General features: G+C 39.1%; 1 protein-coding gene across 1 annotated transcript in view; it reads left to right on the forward strand.

The window, feature by feature from the left end:
* Positions 1-6,477: 6,477 nt before the first annotated feature.
* Positions 6,478-12,513, forward strand: part of LOC134792839 (allantoinase-like) — a 32,443-nt gene continuing 26,407 nt past the window's right edge. Inside the window, exons 1-7 of the mRNA XM_063764242.1 lie at positions 6,478-6,627; positions 6,868-6,982; positions 7,784-7,930; positions 8,816-8,864; positions 8,994-9,087; positions 11,501-11,714; positions 12,107-12,236. Of these exons, the coding sequence (XP_063620312.1) occupies positions 6,503-6,627; positions 6,868-6,982; positions 7,784-7,930; positions 8,816-8,864; positions 8,994-9,087; positions 11,501-11,714; positions 12,107-12,236 (874 nt within the window). The 5' untranslated portion in view covers positions 6,478-6,502. The remainder of the gene's footprint in view (positions 6,628-6,867; positions 6,983-7,783; positions 7,931-8,815; positions 8,865-8,993; positions 9,088-11,500; positions 11,715-12,106; positions 12,237-12,513) is intronic.

Consider the following 12,513-nt stretch of genomic DNA (forward strand, 5'->3'; position numbering starts at 1 on the left):
GACGAGCTCGCTCTGCAGGGCTGGTGGCCGTTTCATATAGATTATCACGTACCAGCACGCAGAGCGGCTCGTCCCATTGATGTTTATGTTTTGATGTATAAATGCATCACTATGCATTTAACGAATACATCCGACAGAGAACCAAAGTTATCGACATAGCTCTTAAAGAATTAGCAAACTGAAGTGGCAGTGGGCTGGCCATATCGCACGAAGAACCGACAACCGCTGGGGTAAACGTGTTCTTGAGTGGAGACCGCGACTCGGCAAACGTAGTGTAGGACGCCCTCCGACCAGGTGGGATGACGATCTGCGAAATACTGCAGGCAGATGCTGGATGCGGCAAGCTGAAGACAGGGCGCTTTGGCGCTCTTTAGGGGAGGGCTATGTCCAGCAGTGGACTACTATAGCCTGATGATGATGATGATGATGATGATGATGATGATGATGATGATGATGATGATGATGATGCATTTAAGGGTTATATGTAGAGATTACCGTAACTGCGGGCTACATTAGCCCTAGGGGATAACTTTAGCCCAAATCAAAAAAAAATTCTACTTGCCACCATGTCATAGTCTATCGGTCAATAGTAGGAGTTCTAGCCGAAAATCATAGCTGGCAATATAAGCGCCTGATTGAGCACTGTTTGGTTGGTCTCGCAATCGTGTTCATACCTGTCAGTCATACTCGAAATGCGGACACGTGAGTTTGGGCAAAAATACCTCTGCAAAATTTCTGTTAGAACTTTGTTTTTTGGTAAGTACACTGTATAATATATATATTTTTAAGTCATTTATGTATTTTTCACGCCACTGTTCGGAAATGTGGCAATAGATGGTCTAAAACCAAGCTGGAAAGTAGGCAATAGCTGTAGCACCTGAACCACCACTACTACAATGTTTCATTGTTATCATCATCTGTCATTGATGACGGTTCGCTGCAGCAATGAGTAACATTTAAAACATAAAAATCAATAAAAGGGGTTTTTTGGTGCAACTTTTTCCTTCAAAAATAAAATTAGGTTATTTATAGGACCAATTTCTTGTTAAAAAAAAAGAAATGTCAAAACCATTCATTTCATTTTTTTTAACAATTATCCATTCCAGGGATGTAACGGATGTGGTTTTATCGGAACCGAAAACGGAAACAGATGTTTTCAATTTTGTTTAACGGAACCGAAAACGGAAACGGAACCGAAAACGGAAACGGAACCGAAAACGGAACCGGAACCAGAATCGGAGCCTGACTTTTTAACGATGTAGTCGTTTTCCCCTTTCTAGAATAAACCTTCAGACAAAGTTTACACTTAACCGTGTCCCCACTAACTTCATCAAAATAGTTCCAAATCGAACTTGATTTCGGCTTCATTGTGCGTTTTTTTACACACTAACATTCACCACACACACTACACACAGTCAGTAGTCAGTACACAACAGAACACATACGATTTTAATTTTAATAACACGAATAAAACAAAGTATACAAACAAACAACAAATTAGCGTAGCACGTGGCAAGCGGGGCGATGAGCGAATGACTGGTATGAACCCTGTTTGTTTTTGATGTACGCCGCCGCCGCGCGAAGCATTGACATCCGTTATAACTTCCGTTTCAAACATAACGGAACCGGAACAGAAACGGATGTGTAATACCAAACGGAAGTTCCGCCTTAACGGAAACGGAACCGGACCTCCGTAACATCCCTGATCCATTCAGTTCACGCTTAAGGCGTGTTTTACTTTTGAAGCTGTTTGTGGTTTTTTTTAACAAAAACGCTTCTAAGTTTAGAGTCGGTTTGAACTGTTTGAAGCAAATAACAGAAAAACGCCTCTTAAAAGTGATAAAAAAAGTAAAAAAGGCGGGATCTGAAAATACTTACTGAAGTGGATAGTGTAAATTGTGTTTGATTAAAAAATACAAGAAACACGTATCAACGCTCGATATAAAAATGAGTTAGTGAAGAAAATGATATTCTTACGCTGACGCCTACCGAAATTCAAGAGACAGCACAGGCAGTGGCTAGTAATTTGCTACCAGAGAAATCGCGGGATAGTACTTATAGTTATGCAAATGTTTTCTTATTTCCTCGCAGTAGTTGTGAAAAGCACTATGTAATGCCTCGGCCGGAAACGCTAAAGATGGACTCGTATTATTAGAGGGCCTCCACTAACGTGTCGGCCCTCAAACGACACGTCCATCTTTTAGCGGTTTTCCGTCCTCTCCTACAATGTACTATTTCACGCCACTGTTCGGAAATGTGGCAATAGATGGTCTAAAACCAAGCTGGAAAGTAGGCAATAGCTGTAGCACCTGAACCACCACTAGTACAATGTTTCATTGTTATCATCATCTGTCATTGGTGACGGTTCGCTACAGCAATGAGTATCATTTAAAACATAAAAATCAATAAAAGGTCTTTTTTGGCACAACTTTTTCCTTCTAAAATAAAATTAGGTTATTTATAGGACCAATTTCATGTTTAAAAAAAAAGAAATGTCAAAACCATTCAGTTCATTTTTTTTACAATTATCAATTCAGTTCACGCTTAAGGCGTTTTTTACTTTTGTAGATGTTTGTGTTTTTTTTAGCAAAAACGCTTCTAAGTTTAGAGTCGGTTTGAAGCAAATAACAGAAAAAGGCGGGATCTGAAAATTCTTACTGAATTGGAGTGTATATTGTGTTTGACTAAAAAATACAAGAAACACGTATCTACGCACGCTATAAAAATGAGTTCTTCTATTGAAGAAAATGATATTCTTACACTGACGCCTACCGAAATTCAAGAGACAGCACAGGCAGTGGTTAGTAATTTGCTACCAGAGAAATCGCGGGCTAGTACTTATAGTTATGCAAATGTTTTCTTATTTCCTCGCAGTAGTCGTGAAAAGCACTATGTAATGCCTCGGCCGGAAACGCTAAAGATGGACTCGTATTATTTGAGGGCCTCCACTAACGTGTCGGCCCTCAAACGCACTCGTCCATCTTTTAGCGGTTTTCCGTCCTCTCCTACAATGTACTATAGTAATATAACCATGTTAAGAAAATAATGATTTATTAACTTTGAGTAGTGATATTTGTCAAAATTAAAAGGAGGTATATATACTTTATCCCGCTTTACGAGCTACATTGGCCCTGAGCCAAGACTGGAATATGTCCTCCACACAAACAAGAACCGCTGGATAGATTACCAAACCAGGACCGAGTCATCAACAATGATCTTATATTTGAGATTTCTATTCAAAAACTGCACCATTCTCGATGTGACACAAGCATAGAAACAAGAATAAACGTTAAGAAGAAAAAATAAATGTGCCTGCCGGGGTCTCCATTAGTGCTTCATCACTGACAGACGCAACATCATCATGTTTGCAGAAAATAAAGCCCATAAAAGTAAAAGAAGTCTCAAAAAGTTGAAATAAAGGCTGTTTTTTAAATGAGACTGGATTACATATAAGCAAAATTTATATGATTACATTGATCTCCTATCAAGGTCAAGTCTGACAGATAAAAAACTAAACCATTTAAGTTAAGTAATAAATGTTACTTAGAAGTAGCTTGATTATTGCCATGCATATCTTCTTTGCTTAAAGAAAGTGATTATTTTAGCTTAGGAAAGATGTTTATCACAATGCAAAAAAAAAACTTGTAGATTTATTTGTGTAAAATTTTAAGTCGAAAATTTGTTGTTTTTTTTTCAATAAAAATACTCTTATTAGTACCACATACTTCTTGTTATGTTTTTATTACCCCTACGTTGTAGTTTCATTGGCCCAAATATGCACACAATATGCTATTTCTACGACCATATCATTTTGGACCATAGTAGCCCTCCCTTATAAACAACATTGGCCCAAAATAAAAAAACATAAAAAAATATTAATACGTGTGTATTTTTCTTTTTATATGGGTAAACTTATTGAATATATCCATAAGTTACTATTAAACTTGATCTCGTTCTAATATAACAATAACCGTAGAAATGGCAGACGCGTTTGCAAAAAGTTTGATTATTTTTGGTCAAAGTAACCCGCAGTTACGGTATATAAAAGAAAAATCATGTTGCACTGTAGGTACAATATTATGTCGGGAAATAAATTTGGTCCCTCGGAAGCAAAACAAGCAGTTGTTCCTGAGCCGGCGAGTGGTGACCGAGGCAGCAGAGTTCGACGGTGGAGTGTTGGTCAACGAGGCGGGAATTATAGAGGGCGTACTCACGAGGACCTCCGTGAATTCGCTCCTATCCGAATTTGGGACCAGCTTTGAGGTAATTCTTATAACTTCAATTTAATTTAGAATGTTATTTTTGTTATCTTAATTAAATTAATCTGATGCGTGATCGCATCAGAAATGAGGCCATCCGCAGCAGAACCAAAGTAACCGATGTAGCCCTCCGAATCGCTAAACTTAAGTGGCAGTGGGCGGGGCACATTGCCCGTAGAACCGATGGCCATTGGGGCGGAAAGGTTCTCGAGTGGCGACCACGTACCGGAAGGCGCAGAGGTGGACTGACGACCTGGTAAAAGTTTGCTTGTCCGCTGGATGCGGGTGGCGCAAGACCGGTCATTGTGGCATTCTTTAATTGGGGGAGGCCTATGTCCAGCAGTGGACGTCCTCTGGCTGATATGCTGATGATGATGATGATCTTAATTAAATACTTATTTTGGAACCTATTATAATACTCCATTTATGTAAACAATTCACCTACATATACTAAATATATGTAGGTAAATATAGGTAATAGTATAATACCTATAAGGCAATACGTATTTAAAAGTAGCGGCGCGAATCGGGAAATGGATTAGAGATTCACTAGATATGAAAAGAAAAGATATATTATCTATATTATTTCATATCTAGTGAAGCTCTAATTCATTTCCGGAATCGCGCCATAGGTACTTGATTATCTTATCAACTGTTTCAGGTGTTTTACTGCGAATAATTCTAAGAAGATTATATAGTACTTACCTAATACCGTTTTTAGGCAGGCGTCCGGTTTTTTACCCCATAGCTCAGTACTTAGTCCATCGCTTTCTCCCAATACGCTTTACGGTATTTGTGTAGACTTTGACTAGATGCCAAAATCACAGAATAAATAATAGTACTCTAGGTACCTACAGAAGACTCACTCTCTAACAAAACGCGTCTGTTACGATCAGCACAGATATGGCCGCTAGGTGGCGACAGCGCCACGCGCGGCTTATGGCTTTCCCCAAAATTGGGGCGGAACGGATGTAGCTACCTGTAGCAAAGCGACGAAATCGCGGAGTGAGCCACGCCTGCCAAAATTGATACCAAATACCCCTCGAATTGTATTTCTGCGCTTTGACTCGATACATATCGCATCGTTAACATTTAACGGGTTAATTAAGTTGTCACTTTTTAGGGTTCCGTAGCCATAATATCAAAAACTGAACCCTTTTATTAGTATGTGGCGTCTCCTCTAGCTGTCACTGCCAAACGTCGTTCCACAATAACCTAACAGATGGCGTTTAGGGAGCTTAGAACGCACAAACTGCTAAGAAGATACTACGTATAGAACGCAATTAGTATGTGAGACCTACATCGCGCTTACGGAGTTATAATGTCAGTTTCTATATATATAACTTCCGACCAACTCTCAATGGACTTCGGTCCCCAGGCATAACACCCGCCTGGAGAGAGTACTCTCTATTGCTTCTCTACCTTTCTACATTGGTAACCTTCCGACATTTGGACAGCCATGAAGACCTCAAGATCCTGACTACGCCGCCTCGCAGCAAGCCATTTTCCCTCTCTGAGTGTACCACCTAGCATGCCTCTGTACAGTCTGTACATATGTGATATACCTGTAAATATCTTGTAAATATTCATGCCTGGTAGCTCAATCTCTCTCTCTCTCTCTCACTCTCTCCGCTCGCCTCTCTGGTTCTGAGCAACTCCGCTCGCCTCTCTGGCTCTGAGCAACTACGCTCGTCACACTGGCTCTGAGCCGCTCCGCTCGCCCTGTGACTCTGAGCATCTTCGCTCGCCACACTGGCTCGAGCACATCTGGTTTCGCTGCACACTTCATACGTCGTCGCTGACCCCTCCGCTCAAAGGGGGGCTGATGTGGCGTCTCCTCTAGCTGTCACTGCCAAACGTCGTTCCACAATAACCTAACAGATGGCGTTTAGGGAGCTTAAAACGCACAAACTGCTAAGAAGATACTACGTATAGAACGCAATTAGTATGTGAGACCTACATCGCGCTTACGGAGTTATAATGTCAGTTTCTATATATATAACTTCCGACCAACTCTCAATGGACTTCGGTCCCCAGGCATAACACCCGCCTGGAGAGAGTACTCTATACCTTCTATACCTTTCTACAAGTAGTTTTGATATTTTCTTAAATGTTATTTGCATGGGCTTCATTCAATGGTAAAAAAAATATTCGATATGATTATTGATTATGATTAGCTTTTATAAACGCATATTATCTTACTGGTTTTCACTTAAGTAATAGATGGAGGAGAGCTGGCCCTGATGGCAGGAGTGGTAGACTCGCATGTCCACGTCAACGAACCGGGCCGGACCTCCTGGGAGGGCTACGTGACCGCCACGCAGGCCGCGGCGGCCGGCGGGGTCACCACCATCGTCGACATGCCATTGTAAGATTTCTTTTTGTTTACATCTTATTTAGTCACGGAGCTCTACTGCCTGTCTGTAGTGTAGTAAACCAATCCTTGTGTAGTGGTCAAATTCGAACAAGAATTTACACATACGTGCGGAAAAGAAAATGAGTAGGTACCTACTTCCTCGCTCGCCGAAATTTTTTTCTGTATAGGTACTTCTTAAATTTTAGGTACTTGCCAAACTGATATCACAATAGGTACATTCATTTATTACAGAAACTCCATACCGCCAACCACAACACTGGATAACTTGAGAATCAAAAGAGATATGGCAAAGGAGGAGGTTTACGTGGATGTTGGATTTTGGGGTGGAGTTGTTCCTGGGAATGAAGTAAGTAGTAACTTTAGTTAATTAATTAATTTTATTTTTTTGCATCAAAAATCGTAAAAGGGAAAGTTTTGAAACATTCCATACCAGCCAACCCTCTCTAGACTCTCTCTCCACTAGAGAGATAAATGCATGCATGATGACTACATATTTTCATAATGACTTCATATTTTTTTTCTTACTTTTACCATGTTTCCGGCACTGGAAGAAAAGAAGTTCCCAATCTAAAGGATGACTCACGTTAGACCGGGCCGTGTCCGGGCCGGAGCTTCCAGAGCTTCGTTTTCTATGGAAAGCATCACGTGATCACCTGTCATCTGTCATAGAAAAGTAAGCGCCGGAAGCTCCGGCCCGGTCTAACGTGAGTCATCCTTAATTTCGGCACATTAACGTTGTTGCGTGATGGAATAATTCCGTCTTTCCGCGAAGGGTATTAAAGACATAAATTAATGATAACGATAAGTTGCCTGTTTTTGTGTTGAAGTGACTAATCTGCTGTATTATGTAATCTACGAATGAATGGCTGTAACAGGTGTCGTGCTTGGATCTGAATATCGAGTACCTGCTCTTGTAATTTTAACTCTATTCTTCAAGCGGTAAAGTTGCTATCTGTATGGAATCTTTTGTTATTATTGCATTTCATTTTGCACGTAATTAGCGGTTTGGTTTAACAAAAGTTAACAATGCCATTCATCCGCAAGTAATCACTCAAGTGGATCCCGACATTTTAAAACCATACGACTATATCTAGGTCATTGAATTGAATTATATCGATTGTCGTTATTTATTCGCATAATCTTACAGATGGAGTTGCTTGACATGATAGAGGCTGGCGTGGTGGGATTTAAATGTTATCTGATAGACAGTGGCGTCTCTGAGTTTCCCAATATTACTCCTGATGATTTGGATAGCGTGTTCAGTGTCCTTAATGGTACCGGTACTGTTTTAGCGGTAAGTATACTGAACTCACGTATATACAGGGATATACCTACATTAAACTTACTTTGTCTTCTTGTCTTTAATAATAATTAATGATTAGGTAGACAAATACCTATTAATTGTATATACCTATGATGCTCGAAGATTTCGAAGTGATGACATTTTTAATTCTGAAAGCGCATAGGTAGTTGAGATTATTAGTTACCTGTAGCAATTCTGTCCTACAGAAACTAACCAAAACCATGCTACTCTCACGTGTCTAGCTCATCTCCTGGATATCGTAAGTATACTAAGAAAAGGACCCATAGCACTACCACCGCAGTTTTGACCAGTACTTATTCATTGGAGGTTAATTAAGTGTCACAAATATTGGAAATAGGTAACGAAGACATTGCCTATGTAATTCAATTACTCATTAGTAGGTTCTTAAGGGCCACTTGCGCCATTTAGGGTTAGCCACTAACTTAAGGTTAACCGGTTAAACCCGGAGTTACCAGTACCTATCTACTACCTATCTACCGTTTCTATCACCGCACCTCCCGCCAAAGGAGCAAAGTTCATCCCCACTTCTTAGATACATGGCACACCAAGAGTAAGCGGGCATCTCGCTCGTTTCTTCCCAGAACGTGCAGAATGTGGAATGACTTGCCTCCTGAGGTATTTCCTTTGCGCTACGACATGGGATTCTTCAAGAAGCGGGTATTTAGGGTTCTCAAGGATCGGCAACGCTTAAGTGGCTCCTGTGATGTTGCTTATGTCCATGGGCGACGATGACCGCTTCCCATCAGGCGGCTCGTCTGCTCGCTTGCTGACCATAACATAAAAAAAAAATATATAATTTAACCCTGGGTTAATAAACGGTAAACTCGGCCGTTATTAATTTTGTTTTGTTTCCAGTTTCATGCCGAAGTACAGCTGAATGGAACAACAGATTGCAGTGAATGCGGTAAGTGTCTATTAATATTGTGAAATTCCACCATGTGATCAATCCCCTGGTATCCAATGGACGCCGTATGCTGCATATATGTCCGGCGTGAACTTCTATTCGATTGTAATATTTACCTTTGAATTGCAGACCCTACGTTGTTCAGCACCTACCTCGCGTCTCGCCCCGATGAAATGGAAATCGATGCTGTCAAATTAATTGCCAGTTTCATACCTAAGACCGAGTAGGTACCTACGTATGGTTTCACAATTAAGAGAGCGGTATACGCATACAACTATAATGGCGTGTTTAGACGTAGCGCTCAGATTTGTATACCTATGTGGTTATTCTGTCTAGATCTACTCTCTAAATGGCGAGACCTTAATATTTAATGCTATGTTCATTTGTAATTTTCATCACTATTGTACCTTGTAGATCCTACTGTGTCCTATGTAATGTGGGTACTCGTGTCGTGAAACATACCTAATGTTTCACGACAATTTTCTTTTCCAAAAATAACCTACTGAATCTTTCTATTGCGCATGACAAAAATGCTGCGACGTGTGTTCTACTATGAATTAGAAAATATAATGCCACGGGCTACGGCGTAGCATTCGTAGACCCGCAAGACACTATGATTCGGTTAAATTGTGTTCTAATGTATGGGGAAGACAAACTAATTATAGCCAGCCTTTTATGAATGTAGTATGATACCTTAGGGTCTAGTGCTTTACGCACACTAGCGTCCCTTCCCCTCCCCCTGACGCAACCCCCCCTTTTTGCATGAAATATGTCCCGGTTCACAGCTTTTTACATTTTTTGAGGAAAGTATACATTTTAGGAAAAAAGTGTCAATGAAAGAAATAATCCTTAATAAATTCTTAATAAAAAAGGTCATATCCATTTTTTTTATATGATGCACCATATTCATGTATTAGCTTGTTAAAATTCGAAATAACATAGTTTTTACTTAGGATTCGAAACTCATTTATTATACACAATGTAACACGAGGAATCCGAATAATTTTAACAGCGTATCCCTGATCATATTTAGAGACAAAAATGTCCTATAATTTTTTTTTGAAATCCGGCTAGTTTCAGAGTTAATACCAATTAAAAAAAAAAACAAGTTTTTATTGTTACATAGAGCTAAACGCCTTTTTGATAGCGATGTTGCTACTATGGGACGTAGTCTAAATATCCTTATTGATAAATGTCAAAAAGTGACAAGTAACACTTTGCAAAAGCTAAGTTTTACGAAAAAAAAAGCAAAAAATCCATTTTAACTGACAAGTTTACCAATAACATTTACTTTTTATGTACAAGTATATTCAAAAAATTGAAAAAAAAAACACAAAAAAAAATTTTTTTTGGCGAAATTGACCTAAATTCATATTACGTTTTTTCCTTCTTTTGACCTCAGAAATAAAATCTTTCGTATTTCTTGAGAACACCTTGTATAATAAGTTAATAAGTGTTATAAAATGAATATAACCTATTTATTAAGAATTTAATAAGGGATTATTTCTTTCATTGACAGTTTTTTTCCTAAAATATATACATGAGGTCAAAAGAAGGAAAATATGTAATATGAGTTTAGGTCAATTTCACAAAAAAGAATTTTTTTTTGTTTGTTTTTTTTTCAATTTTTTGAATGTATTTGTACATAAAAAGTAAATGTTATTGGTAAACATGTCACCCAAAATGGATTTTTACCTTTTTTTCGTAAAACTTCCTGTGAGTAGCAACATCGCCATCAAAAAGGCGTTTTGCACTATGTAACAATAAAAACTTGTTTTTTTTTAATTGGTATTAACTCTGAAACTAGGCGAATTTCAAAAAAGTTTATACGACATTTTTGTCTCTAAATATGATCAGGGGTACGCTGTTAAAATTATTCAGTTTCCTCATGTTACACCGTGTATAATAAATGAATTTCGAACCCTAAGTAAAAACTATGTTATTTCGCATTTTGACAAGCTAATTCATGAATATGGTGCATCATATAAAAAAATGAATATAACCTTTTTTATTAAGAATTTATTAAGGATTATTTCTTTCATTGACACTTTTTTCCTGTAATGTATACTTTCCTCAAAAAATTTAAAAAACTGTGAACCGGGACATATTTCATGCAAAAAGGGGGGGTTGCGTCAGGGGGAGGGGAAGGGACCCTAGTGTGCGTAAAGCACCATACCCTAAGGTATCATACTACATTCATAAAAGGCTGGCTATAATTAGTTTTTCAAAAAACACAATTTGACCGAATCAACTAATAGATACAGAAATAATAAAAAGGCGTATTTAGAAATGTAAAATATACTACCGTATTCACATATTTAATGTTTTTTATACGTAAGTATTTGATGACTGATAATCACGACCACGACTTTGCACAATACTTTATCATATTTTTATAAGTAGGTGATTGCTCGCTTATATATGTATTGCTCTTAATAAGTAACAACTGATAAAAGACCCCCAGCAATCTGTACGCCTCTTAATAACTGGTCCTCGCAGTAAATAAGCACATGGATAAAATAGATTCCAGCAGATAAAGGCGTAATAGACTAGACGTGGTAACATTTAGTGTTAGTGCACATAACATTAGTTGTTTAGTTTTTATACTTGTATCCCAATCAACTAACTCTTAACAGTGTCCATGTCCATGTGGTGCACGTTTCGGCGGAGGGCGTAGTCCCGATCCTAGAAGAGGCGCGGGCGGCGCGCGTTCTGGCCGGTCACCGCGGTTGGCGCGCCGGCGTCACGGCCGAGACCTGCAACCACTACCTTACGCTCAACGCAGAAGACGTGCCTCCAGGACGAACCGAGTTCAAGTGCGCGCCGCCTATTAGAAATAATACTAACAAGGTACTACTGCCAACGCTTTGCAGAGGAATTGCGGATAGAAGTCTACCATAAAATATGAACAGGCTTATGGGTATTTGAGCGATTCATTCAACACATCACTTATCCGGTACATAGCACCTAACTTGTGGCACATACACTGACAATACGGCTGGATTCTCCTCACAACATTCATGTGTCTTTATTCTTTATTCAGACAAACACTAGGTACCTATATGTTTACAGCTGCTGCTACTTTGCGACAAGTCATCCTTTACCATCGTATTGTCACGGAGTGTGGCATGGAACGTGTCATGCTATTTCAGTCAGAATTATACGAGTGAACGTTTCCGAGTAAATACGATGGTAAAGGTTTATGCACTACACCTTGTACTTGACTGTGTTACAATTTTTAGGAAAAATTGTGGGAGTATATAAAAGACGAAAGATTGGATTTAATTGCTTCTGACCACTCCCCGAGTGTTGCTGAACTAAAAGGATCAAATTTTATGACGGCCTGGGGTGGAGTAGCCTCTTTACAGTTTGGTAAGTTTAAATGTAGAGTCAGACCAAGAATAGTCTGCAGCGGATTTGACAGCCCATGCAGTGCATGTGTTATTTTAAACCTCAAACTTCTATGAAATTATGACGTATAAATGACACTTGCACTGCGTGGGCTATCAAATCCGCTGCAGACTTTTTTTGGTCCGACTCTAACTATATTACGGTTGTAGTGATTAAAAGGATGCATACATACTAGGGAATGCAAATCGGTTATAACCGTAACCGAAATATTCGGTTATAACCGAATATTTTGACAAAA

The sequence above is a fragment of the Cydia splendana genome, chromosome 8 (assembly GCF_910591565.1).
Source record: "Cydia splendana chromosome 8, ilCydSple1.2, whole genome shotgun sequence".
Lineage (NCBI taxonomy): Eukaryota > Metazoa > Arthropoda > Insecta > Lepidoptera > Tortricidae > Cydia > Cydia splendana.